Source organism: Simochromis diagramma, unplaced genomic scaffold, assembly GCF_900408965.1.
Source record: "Simochromis diagramma unplaced genomic scaffold, fSimDia1.1 OVJJ01000426.1, whole genome shotgun sequence".
Lineage (NCBI taxonomy): Eukaryota > Metazoa > Chordata > Actinopteri > Cichliformes > Cichlidae > Simochromis > Simochromis diagramma.
The window spans coordinates 2,459,058-2,472,529 of record NW_024387170.1 but is presented as its reverse complement, the minus strand read 5'-3'; the positions used below and the strand labels follow the sequence as shown (position 1 = coordinate 2,472,529).

The 13,472-nt window shown below is 41.3% G+C and overlaps 1 protein-coding gene across 1 annotated transcript in view; it reads right to left on the bottom strand.

The window, feature by feature from the left end:
- Positions 1 to 13,472, bottom strand: part of gabrr2a (gamma-aminobutyric acid type A receptor subunit rho2a) — a 73,958-nt gene that overhangs the window by 30,689 nt on the left and 29,797 nt on the right. Inside the window, exons 3-4 of the mRNA XM_040049148.1 lie at positions 11,835 to 11,902; positions 7,916 to 8,139 (exon numbers count right to left, since the gene is read on the bottom strand). Coding sequence (XP_039905082.1) covers positions 7,916 to 8,139; positions 11,835 to 11,902 — 292 coding nt within the window. The remainder of the gene's footprint in view (positions 1 to 7,915; positions 8,140 to 11,834; positions 11,903 to 13,472) is intronic.

Genomic DNA, 13,472 nt, shown 5'->3' with positions numbered 1-13,472 from the left:
TCAATCTTGTTTTTAATCTCTCTGAGTGTATATATTGTTTTATATTGTCTCCTTTGGGGAGGTTGTTTGCCAACCTCAGTTTGCTTTATTTGAAGTTTGCTTTTTCATGTTTCTCCACTAAGTTTTTTTGTTGTTGTTGTAGTGCATTCTGTTGAATTTTTCCTGCGATTACTAGATTTTTTTCTTTCTTTTGCACCCAAAAAGTCTACTGCATGTGGACCAATAATCATGTGATGCTGATGACAAACAACTCCAGAGGCTGAAGAAGTCACTTGGATGAGTGACGAAACGTTTCTCCCTCTGAAAACGCTACACCCAGTTGAACAGAATCAACTTTTGGGGATTCATTTACCTGGATGATTGAGCATGCATCAAGAGACTTTGTGATACAATTACAGCAGACTTTATTAGTTGCACTGTGACTTGTTTTAGTATATAATATGAATCGGTAATATAAGGAAATATATTTACTTGTAAAGCAAATATCCCTTTCGATTGTTGAAAGCAGGGTGGATTAACATGAGCCCCCCTCTGCTCACTACTCTTCAGGCCTGTTTCACCTTGAGGAAGATGGATCTGATTGGCCTTGTCAGCTAATCCAACTAATCCACTGCCACTCCCTTGTGCCCAGATACACTTTCCTCCAACCTATCCCAATGGCATTGTTCCCTCTAAGCTGTGCGTTTGCCACGTAAAACCAGAGTTATGATAAAAATATATGCAATGTTTGGTTTTCTTCCTGAGTACTATCGTTGTTTATATTTACTGCGGGAAGAAACGGCGTTTTATAAGGAAAACGCTCGAAAGCACTCTCCGCCTGTGAGCAAAATCAAAACCAAAAAACCCCCACCCTTTCCTATTGGTCAAAAAATGTACCATGTCGACCAATCAAAAAATGATATGGCAACTAAGGCTGCCACGATTAGTCGACTAGTCACGATTACGTCGACTATCAAAATCGTCAATGACTGATTTAATAGTCGACGCGTCGTTTGAAGCTTTGTAAGATCCCAAAAGACGCAGGAATAAGTAGTAGGATTTAAGAGTGTAATAACGGACTGAAACAGAAGATGGCAGCACTGCATGTACAGGGATGCCAGCTTCCGTTAAACCCCGAAAAAGAAGAAGTAGCTGTGTCCCAGAATTCATAGCGCGGCCCTGCTCAGTTTCCAACAATGGCGGAAGCTAGTTAGTTATAATATTACTCTTATTATTCTTTCTGGGTCACAAAATAAACATTTAACATATGTTCAGGCAAGAATGTAGCTGTGTAAACCTCAAATATCTGCTCAGTTCACCAAGACACCACATATTTTTAAAAGCGCTCCGACGTTTTCGGAGACGTCTGTTACCCACTAGCTCGATAGCTAGCCGGGGGCAAGGCTCACTAGAGCCCGTGAGAACACTGGACTCCCAGCAAATCGTTTTCAAACCCACCGCCTCAGGTTAGACATGATATATAAGTCACTTAGATAACTTCAAAATGTTATTGTTTGGCTTTTTTTTAGTATTTTATTTGTTCCTGAGTAAATCGGTTTGGCTGAGATTAAAGTTATAGTTTTTACACAGCTGAATAAATGTCAAGCAGACAACTGATTATCAGAAGTGTGAGATGCTCGAGAATATACTCCGGTGTCCCGTTATATTTTAGATAGCAAGGAGTTTATTAAACTTCACCAAAACAATCTGCAAATTTCATTAAAATTTAATAAACTACCATCTTGTCTTTATTTTTAGTTAGCACATACTGTACCTTAAATACTTAAAGCTGTAAGCTAATGATAGTTATATAAGAGCAGATGCATGCTGGTGCAATAAGTTGTAAGTTTTACGTCCAAAGGATGCATGATCTGATTAGTCGACTAATCGCAAAATTAATCGGTGACTAGTCGACTATCAAAATAATCGTTTGTGGCAGCCCTAATGGCAACATGGCATTTAGTTGTTTAGGAAGGGGGGAAGTTTTAGGAATGATGGCGGTGTTTTGAGATGTGAGAGATTTGCGACGTTTAGCACAAATCTTGTGTAGTTACAGGGAGTGCAGAATTATTAGGCAAATGAGTATTTTGTCCACATCATCCTCTTCATGCATGTTGTCTTACTCCAAGCTGTATAGGCTCGAAAGCCTACTACCAATTAAGCATATTAGGTGATGTGCATCTCTGTAATGAGAAGGGGTGTGGTCTAATGACATCAACACCCTATATCAGGTGTGCATAATTATTAGGCAACGTCCTTTTCTTTGGCAAAATGGGTCAAAAGAAGGACTTGACAGGCTCAGAAAAGTCAAAAATAGTGAGATATCTTGCAGAGGGATGCAGCAGTCTCAAAATTGCAAAGCTTCTGAAGCGTGATCATCGAACAATCAAGCGTTTCATTCAAAACAGTCAACAGGGTCGCAAGAAGCGTGTGGAAAAACCAAGGCGCAAAATAACTGCCCATGAACTGAGAAAAGTCAAGCGTGCAGCTGCCAAGATGCCACTTGCCACCAGTTTGGCCATATTTCAGAGCTGCAACATCACTGGAGTGCCCAAAAGCACAAGGTGTGCAATACTCAGAGACATGGCCAAGGTAAGAAAGGCTGAAAGACGACCACCACTGAACAAGACACACAAGCTGAAACGTCAAGACTGGGCCAAGAAATATCTCAAGACAGATTTTTCTAAGGTTTTATGGACTGATGAAATGAGAGTGAGTCTTGATGGGCCAGATGGATGGGCCCGTGGCTGGATTGGTAAAGGGCAGAGAGCTCCAGTCCGACTCAGACGCCAGCAAGGTGGAGGTGGAGTACTGGTTTGGGCTGGTATCATCAAAGATGAGCTTGTGAGGCCTTTTCGGGTTGAGGATGGAGTCAAGCTCAACTCCCAGTCCTACTGCCAGTTTCTGGAAGACACCTTCTTCAAGCAGTGGTACAGGAAGAAGTCTGCATCCTTCAAGAAAAACATGATTTTCATGCAGGACAATGCTCCATCACACGCGTCCAAGTACTCCACAGCGTGGCTGGCAAGAAAGGGTATGAAAGAAGAAAAACTAATGACATGGCCACCTTGTTCACCTGATCTGAACCCCATTGAGAACCTGTGGTCCATCATCAAATGTGAGATTTACAAGGAGGGAAAACAGTACACCTCTCTGAACAGTGTCTGGGAGGCTGTGGTTGCTGCTGCACGCAATGTTGATGGTGAACAGATCAAAACACTGACAGAATCCATGGATGGCAGGCTTTTGAGTGTCCTTGCAAAGAAAGGTGGCTATATTGGTCGCTGATTTGTTTTTGTTTTGTTTTTGAATGTCAGAAATGTATATTTGTGAATGTGGAGATGTTATATTGGTTTCACTGGTAAAAATAAATAATTGAAATGGGTATATATTTGTTTTTTGTTAAGTTGCCTAATAATTATGCACAGTAATAGTCACCTGCACACACAGATATCCCCCTAAAATAGCTAAAACTAAAAACAAACTAAAAACTACTTCCAAAAACATTCAGCTTTGATATTAATGAGTTTTTTGGGTTCATTGAGAACATGGTTGTTGTTCAATAATAAAATTATTCCTCAAAAATACAACTTGTCTAATAATTCTGCACTCCCTGTAGTGTGTAGTGTAGTCAATAGTTTTGTTGTGTGTGTCAGAACGATGAGGCAACTACTGAGTTGATTCTGAGTAACACCTGTTACTCCTGTAACAGGTGTTACAGGAGTGATACATCTCCTGTTGTCAGGCCTGCAGGTATCAGGCTGTTGTTCTCCTTTATCTCATAGTGGACAGAAATTATTTTTTGGAGTGGCACAAATAATTTGTATGGCATCAAATTTGATGCAAAACACCTGATTGTTCTGTAAACAGTTTGAAATGTTTAATTAAAAAAACACCTTGGCTGCATTTTTAGGTAAACAGCTGCAAAAAACTTTGTTGTTTGCAAAACTCAGTTACTTTTTTGAAGAAAAAACTATATAATTAAATTGCCCAACATTGGTCATTATATACTGTATTTTGCAGACAGAGAGTTACAGAACTCTCTCCCAGACCACAGGCTCATACTCATAATACAAGTCAGAGCTTTAAAAAAATAAAATAAAAATGCATATATATATTTATATTTTCATTATAAGTGGGCTAAAGCAGTTAATTAAAAGTAGTCTAACATAAATGTAAATGCTGTAATTTGATTATTTTAATAAACCATGTAACTTGGATGGATTCGATGCTGGCGTGACCACAGTGGTCCAAGGGACCGCTCCGGGAATTTGTGTGTTCGCTCAGACACATGAAAAATTAGAGGGAACATTGCCCTATGGGCTCAGCTGCTGACTTTGAAATTCCTCCCGGCGGTGCCCCTGCCAGGCAAACAGTGAAACACGGTGGCATGTGGCACAGTGGCCCGACCCCTTAGCCCTCTGTTGTAAAAACCCTTATCACATCACATGGCCCTTCCAGTCAAGCTGGTGCTAATCAGCCCAAGATCCATATCTAATAAAACTTTCATTCTAAATGACTTTATGTCCAGCTCCAATTTGGATTTCCTGTTTGTGGTAATGAAGTGCATGAAGTGTTTTACCATGCCATTATATGATGCAACTGGGACTATTTAAAAGCCACTTTGTGAATCGCTACCATATCATGGTCAACGGGTTTGTGTGTCCCAGGAGCCAGGCCCAGGGAGGGTGGCAAGGGCAAGTGGGCCTTAGTCCATGGGGCCTGGCTCGGCAGTCTGAAAAGGGGACATGGGACCACCCTCCTATAGGCCCACCACCCACAGGAGGAGCCATAGGATTTGGGTGCAATGTGTGCTGGGCACTGGCCAGGGGAAGAGACCCTGGCTGACTGATCCCCCAGCTATTGAAATTAGCAACTGGGACATGGCATATCACCTCTCTGGAACCAAACTCCTGGAGAGGGGCTTGACTGTCTCAATCTGGAGTTACCCTTGGTGAGAGGCAGCGGGCTGGGGTGGGTATCCTACACCCAACATACAGGCTTGCTGCCTGTATGTTGGGGTTTTTTCCCAGTGGATGAGAGGGTTTGTTGTCGGGTTGGTTGAGGAATGGGTCCTGACTGTTGTCTGCATTTATGTGCTGAAAGATGGTTAAGAGTACCCGGCCTGTGCTTAAGGGTGCTCCACCTGGGGACTCTGTTGTCCTACTGGGAGACTTCAACACTCATGTGGGCAACGACAGTAAGACCTGGAGGGGCATGAACGGCCAACCAGATCTGAACCCAAGTCGTGTTCTGTTATTGGATTTCTGTGCTTCTGTGTTTGTCCATAATGAACACCATGTTAGAACATAAGGGTGTCCATAAGTGCACATGGCACCAGGACACTTTAGGCCACAGGTCAATGATCAATTTTGTAATCGTATCATCAGATCTGCAGCCATATGTTCTGGACAGTTGGGTGAAGAGAGTTGCTGAGCTGTCAACTGATCACCATTTAAGTGGATAAGGTGGCGGTGGAAGATACTGGGTAGACCTGGTGCGCCTAAAAATATAGTGAGGGTGTGCTGGGAATGCCTCCCATGTTTTTTGGGTGGCTGGAGCTCAGGAGGTAGAGCAGGTCACCTACTGATTGGAAGGTTGGTGGTTCAATTCCTGGCTCCTCCAGTCTGCATGTCAAGTATCCTTGGGCAACATACTAACCCCAAGTTGCTCTACGATGCATCCATCGGAGTGTGAATGTGGTTAGACAGCACTAAGTTTAGAGAAAGTGTGTGGGTGTGACTGTGGCATGTTGTATGTAAGAATCAGTCCATTTACCATTTACCATGTCCGGCCAATCTCAACTGCACTGAGTTGCGGTCGCAAGGTGATTGGGGCCTGGCATGGTGGTAACTCCCAACCAGATAGTGGGAACCACAGGTGAAGGGAACCGTAGAAGGAGTCCTATCAGGCTTGGTTAGCCTGTGGGACTTGGGAGGCAGCCGATACGTACCAACAGGCTAAGCGGGACGCGGCTTGGACAGTGGCTGAAGCAAAACTTGAGTGTGGGGGAAGTATGGAGAGACCATGGAAAAACACCTTTGCACTGCCTTGAAGTGATTCTGGCAAACCATCAGGCGACTCAGAAGAGGAAAGCGGTGATGTACCTGCACTGTATATATTGCGGGTGGAATGCTGCTGACTTTGACTGAGGACATTGTTAGGTGGTGGAAGGAATACTTCAAGGACCTCCTTAATCCCTCTGACATGTCTTCCCTAGAGGAAGCAGAATCTGGGGAAGAGGGACGACGACTTGCCTATCTCTGGGGATGAGGTCAATGAGGCAGTTAAACAACTCCTTGGTGGCAGGGCCCCAAGAGTGGACAAGGTTTGTCCTGAGTTTCTGAAGGCTGTGGATGTTGTAGGGCTGTCTTGGTTGGCACGCCTCTACAATGTTGCGTGGAGATTAGGGTCGGTACCTCTGGATTGGCAGTCTGATGGTTCCCATCTTCAAGAAAGGGGACCGGATGGTGTGCTCCACTATAGGGGGATCACACTCCTCAACCTCCCCCGTAAAGTCTATGCCAGGGTGCTGGAAAGGAGAGTCCGTCCGTTAGTCGAAACTCGGATACAGGAGGAACAATCCAGGTTTTGCCACGGGCGTGGAACACTGGACGAGCTCTTTGCCCTCTCGAGGATAATCGAGGGGGCATGAGAGTTTGCCCAAACAGTCCATATGTGTTTTGTAAACTTGGAGAAGGCATTTGACCATGTTCCTCTGTGTGTCCTTTGGGGATGCTTCAGGAGTATGGGGTTTCTAGCCCAAGACCTTGATCCACATAGCTGGCCCCGCACCCACTCATTTCCAGTGGGTGTTGGACAGAATTTTTATGGACAGAATTTCTAGGCATAGCCAAGTGACGGAAAGCTTCCACTTGGGTGGTCTCAGAATCTCATCTCTGCTTTTTGCAGATAATGTGGTTCTGTTGGCTTCATCAGGTGATGGCCTCCAACTGGCACTGGAGTGGTTTGTCATGGTGAAGTGTAAAAGTGAAGCTTTTAATTTAGTGGTTGGTCTACATACCTACCCTCACAAGCTTTGGGTAGTGACTGAAAGAATGGAATTGTGAATACAAGCATTGCAGTTTCAGAGCAGTTTCTCTGAAGGGTGGCTCTCCCTTAGAGATAGGTTAAGAGGTTTGGCCATCTAGGAGGGGCTCAGAATAGAGCTGCTGCACCTCTACATTAAAAGGAGCCAGTTGAGGTGGTTCGGGCATCTGACCAGGATGCCTCCTGGGTGCCTCCTGGGTGAGGTGTTTCAGCATGTCCCACCTGGAGGAGGTCCCGGGGCAGATCCAGGACACACTGGAGAGATTATATCTCTCAGCTGACATGGGAACACCTTACTGTTTCCCCAGAAAAGCTAGAGGAGGTGGCAGGGGAGAAGGAGGTCTAGACTCCACTCCTTAGGCTGCTGCCTCTGCGACCCAGCCCCAGATAAGCGGAAGAAGATGGATGGATGGATTTAAAGGAAATCCGCTGAATCCTCGAAACCTTAAAAGTGAGTAGTGTGGAATCAGATATGGTCTGAAAATCTCATGCTTAGAAATCCTGGTTTACTTTATAACTTCTGTCTGATGAAGTAGCTTTTGGAGGTACATTATGAGTTGAAAGCAAAGTGACCATGATTAAAAACTGACTAAAAAGCAAATTATATAATTTTTATGCAATTTTTGTGAAATTATGGTGAAACCTGGCCGGCATTCCAGGACACGTTCCCTGTTTAAATGCCCACCTAAGATTTTAATTAACCTGAGGCATAATTCCTCCACCAATGAGATCTATTGATGTTTGAAAGGAAAATTGCAAAAGCTTCCAGATCGCTTTTCAAGAAACTTGGAGAGGAATAATTTGAATAATTCAATTAAAAAAATACAATTGGAGGCTGATTCAAATATTGATCTGTCAATAAATCAGATGCAGAGATTCTACAGACCTCAGGCTGTAAAGCACATGTCCATCAGGAAAGACCCGGAGCATGATATTGTCAGTAGTCGTATCGTGGATAAAGGATCTCTTAGAGTGGACAAAGAAGACATCAGGGACCCAAATTTTCTTCACCAAACGGCCATCAAACGTCATACTCTTGTTGGTGCTGCTGGTGAAGGACAGACGGTCATCCTTCCAGTAATGTCTCAGATACAAGGTCATGGTGAAGTCCTGGTGGAGTTAAAGAGTGTAATTAAAAGACTGTAAATGTGGAGATTATGTAGTGAACGAGTGAAAGAAACACAAACATTTACCAAATTCTAATGTACCAATTGCACTCATCAAGCCATGCTGATTTTCTCATTAAATAATCAAATTGAGAAAGCTACAGGCATTCCAATCCCTCTGTTGCTTTTGTGTTAAAAATATCATTGGCACCAAAGGAAAAAAAGAAAAAATATATTTCCAAGTTTTATGGTAAGATGTATATCTCAGGCATACTAATAGATAAACAACAACACTAACAAACAGTAACAAAGTGATTGACTCAATTTCTTTAATATCCTCTTATACATGAACCCACAAGGTATTTATCATACCAAAGCAAAAGTATAAAGTGTAAGGGAGTAACCAACACTGGTTTTAAAGTAGATCTCGGAAAACTCTATATTCTAATGGTTGTTCAATGATACACCCCTCTGCAACCCATATCTATCTTGATTTTCTATTGTTTTTTATGTTGGCAGAAATCAATTTTACAGCAATTTTATTGTTTTAAAAGTATTAATTTCTGATCCTAACACAATACACCTACATTGTACTTGCTGACCTCATATTAAATTTGTATGTAGACTATGTTTCATTTCTGTTTTCATATTTAATGTTTTCTTTCAAACCATTATATATATACAGTATATATATATATAAATAAACAACACTGAGTCTGCTGTTGGGAGAATACAAAATAAAACTGTAGGGACCAAGTAATGCTCAGAGATTCAGTTTCAAATCGGCTGAAAGTTCCATATTTTGACTGATCCTTCTATTTATAGAATATTTCAAGTGTTTCTCTGGCAGGGGAATGCATGTTATATATACAGTTTGTTTAGCCGTACCTTACTAAAACTCTACAACTGTATTTTACATTGAGGATGCCAATGTAAACATTGGCATCCTCAAAAGAGTGACCTATGACCTTTTGATGCAGGTAGACAGCCGAGTCTTGTCCTGTCGAGGTGGTTGTTCATGCATTCATGGCTGTTTGGTTTTTCCGATTTATATATCTCTCTACAGATCAGACCTCGTTGCACTGCATAGCAAACACTATGTTTTTTAGCTTTGTTTGGTTTTAGCTTATGTTCAAGTTTTCTCCTTGGGATGAACCAGTTTTTGTCTGATGGTGTGGCTAGGTCTGAAGTGTACTGGGACGTCGTGCTTGGAGAACATTCTCCTGATTTTCATGGATAGATCTTTTACATAAGGGATAACAAGGTTGTTTCTCTCTTTTCATAAGTTGTTTCACATGTTTTCTTTCACCCAACCTCAGCTCACCACCTTGGTAACAGGGCTGCCTCTTTGCTCTTTGTGGTGTGTAGCCAGACTCCTATGTTATGCTAAAAACTGATCATCTGCGAAAAAGTGATTTCCACTGTTTCTACGTTTTTTTATGTTTAATGTCTTTACATATATTAGTAAATAGACTTCAGTCACCAGGATTTACAAAGGTGTTATATATAATATATCGAAATTACCTGTTTTAGCAAGTATTTTAATGACATGTTAATTTACATTATAACCAATCCAGTCCTTTTTGGCCAATTAAAAAATCTTTGTCAAACTATGGTTATATTTGTTGCAATTTCTGCTGCCCTGTTGGCTAGTTCTCTTGTAAAAAAACAAAAACAAAACATTTTTAATGTCAATGAGACCTTTTAACCGGATATATAAAGGATATATGACAGCAATTTAAATACAGGCAATCACTTTTTGACAAATGCCAGAAATCACTTTTTGGCAGATGATCACTTTTTGGCACAATACGAGCTAACCGTGCCAGTGTCATCACTGCTCCCATTGTGTTATCAGTGGTTTTGTTTAATACTGAGGACTGCATACGCTTAATGCTAACTTTTTATTCATACGTTGCTCCTACATACATTTGTATTACAGGTCTCCATCGCGTTGACACATTGGTGCTCTACAGAGCCATGCATTGAAGACAATAATTTGTGTTGAGAGGATTCACTGCAACCCTGCTTGTTACATAAAAAAAACACAACATGTACGTGTTAAGGACTTTATGGCTTCATTACATGTCTCTGCATTACTCAGTTCTGGCTCAGTGCAATGACTAAAAAGTACATGGCAGAATATGTGCAGTAAGAGTAAAACATATGCAAAGCTTCAGCATCAGCCTCACATTTCCAGCTGTGCCAGGACAGGATGCATTAAGCAAACTACTCAGTGTAGGAGTTCAGAGCTGAATAAAATTAATGTAAGCATGAATTTAGAACAGATTTTAAATGGGAAGTTGCACTTAATTATTACCATTAGAAATTAACAAAAATAGGGGTGGGTTTTTATAATCGATTTATCGATTAAAATCGATTCTGGCTTGGATAACGTAAAATCGATTCATTAAAATCCTGAATCGATTTTTTAATATTAATTTATTTTGCCCGAAATGCCAGAATCTCAGGTGAAAGATCACAAAATTTCAACAACCACCAAACAGCTAAGACAGTAAATGACAGCAGGTACACGGCTTCTGCACAAAGACGTAAACACACAGCGCGGACCCGCGGATCAGAATCAGTGAGATGTCGCCTTTCTCAGCTGACGGTCGGGGCTGAAAGCCGACAGCTCGCTGATTCTGATCCACGGGTCCGCGCTTTGTGTTTACGCCCTTTTTGCGGTGATCATATGGCTGTTAGTTTGATCTCTCTCCAAACAATATTGACCGAACCAGCAGCAAAAGAAGATCCAAACTACGCTTCACATAAACATCGTCATGAATTCCCTCTGACTTTTGCTGTTTTGCTTCCACCACGATAAAAATCACACTTCACTCCATGCACAGCTCTCTCTCTCTCTGTACTTCAACAACAATTTCCCGTCTAAAAATCTGTTTTCTGCATTATTCGCTTGCTTGTTACGCACAAGTCTACTGTTGTTTACAGCGCTGTCGGCTGACGTTTTTTTTTTCCTTTTACTTCCGAAAAGAAAACCTAATTTCTGCCGTTCAATATTGAACAAATTTAAACTTTTTAAAATTATGCAACGCTCAGCCGTGTCTCTAATAAAACCGCTGTAATGTCAGAGGTAATGTTCATGTGTTGATTAATGGTTTTCTTTCGTTTTTGATGTACTGCAGAATATTTTTATAAAATCCCAGGCCAGGAAAATCACCTTCATGTTTTTCTGTTTTATCTTCAGCTACTTTGACACAAAGGCCTCTGCTGTGATGCTCACACCTTTGATAAAGTCTTGCGTGTGTCAGCTTCCTTTTTATAGATACAAAAATATGTAAATGTACTGATCTGAATTATAATATTTCTGACTGTCAAAATTTCCCAGATTCAAATCGAATCGAATCGAATCGAATTAAATCGAATCATGGATCGAATCGATTCGGGACCTTGTGAATCAGAATTGAATCGATTCTAGAAATCAGTGACGATACCCAGCCCTAAACAAAAATGCTTTTCTTTGTTTAATTATTACTAAACTCATAGAATAGAATAGAATAGAATAGAATAGAATTCAACTTTATTGTTATTGCACGTCATAGGTACAGGGCAACGGAATGCAGTGAAACTTTTTTCTATATTTCCTTCAAATTTAGAGAAATAGGTCAAGTTTCATCTCCATTGACCTTATACTGTAAGATGTATGATCTGTAAAAGTATAGAAACATGCCAGCTTACCATATCAACTTCAGAGATGCTGTCCAAGCTCTCCACCTGAACATCCACTCCAACAGGGATTGCAGGACCTGCCAAACAAAATTCCATCATGACCAAATACTGTAGTAGACTATATAGCCTAAAAACACACACATCAGTAGGGATGGACATTAATAATGATCTATAACAACTGATTGCATTGTCAATATCACTTATTGATTCATTTCCTTACGGATTCTCCATGGCTCAGCGTTGAGCATCACCACCATTGCTAAACAACATAGACCTTGCATTTGTTCAAATTAATTGCATGTTGTGTGGTCAAATGTTTGGACATGTTGGAGGCATTTGCCTTTTTTGCTGTGATCAGTGTTGGGGTCATTGTTCAAAAAAGTAATTATTACACATTTTAAACAAAAGGAGACATTACATCTACGCCTGTCCTATTTGGCCAAAAGGTTACGCCCACCTGTAAAGGAACAAGTACTGGTGGGCAAAATCTCTGGCTCTCTCAGTCCTCTGCACCTCATGATTCATGGGAAGACCCACTCTGTCCAAGCGCTTATTGATTTGGGTGTAGAGCAGTGTTTCATTGATAACTCCCTGGCACAAAAATGAAATATTTCCAAACTCAGCCTCGTGCCATCCAGGTCACAGTTTGAAATGGTCAACACTTGCCCGATGTCACTCTTAGAACCAAACCCAAACCCTATCCCTTTCTAGTAATCACACAGAGCGTTTGTATGGCATTATTTTTGTGCCTCTATTCTGAGCGCACGTAAATAATTTTTGCAAGAACAAATGTTGCATTTTGAGGAGAAAATTATTTTGAGTGAAAAAAAGCTTAATTTGAGCGAAATGTAGACAAATCCAGTGGAGTGGTTTGGTTTTAAATATATTAAAACCAACGATGGTCTTAAAAAAATGATATATTTTACAATAAAATAAAATAACATGCTAACCGAAAATGGTTTTAGCTAAACTTTGGACAGTGTTTCCGGAATGCAGTCAATAGCGAGTCGATTGGAGACCACAACAACCAATCAGAATTTTTGCATCCAAGTCTGTGAGTGGTTGGTTTTGTGGCACATTTATAACGGAGTACAGAAAGAGTTGAGCGTGCAGGGAGCAGAGATGTTGAGAGCTGGAGCGACACTCTGAGAGCAGGTCCACAGATGTCTGTCAGCACACAGAGCAGAGATCTGAGCAAGAGCAAATGCCAACAACTGAGGGAGAGGGCTGTAATTGTGCGTGTATATGGATAGTAGCAAACACTGAAATACATTTCTTGCACGCAGCAATGAATTTTGTTCACACAAAATATTCTCCTTAAAATGCAATATTTTTACTTGCAAAAATTATTTACGTGCGCTCAGAATAGAGGCACAAAAATAATGCCATAGTTTTGGGCCATCCTTAGCTACAACTACACAACCCCTGTATCGATTGGAGAAAGGATTGCATCTCCTGTTGAAGTAATGACTTCCACATGAACCATCTAAAATCTGTCACTCTGTCCATTCCATTAGCACTCTAACTCCATCACTGCCTCTCCTGATCTGGCAGAGGTGTCCAGGAATCATCTGGCTCTGTCTCTTCCCCCTCACGTATGATTGGAGGAGGATTCTCACTTTCCTGCAACCTCTCCTCCAATCTCTT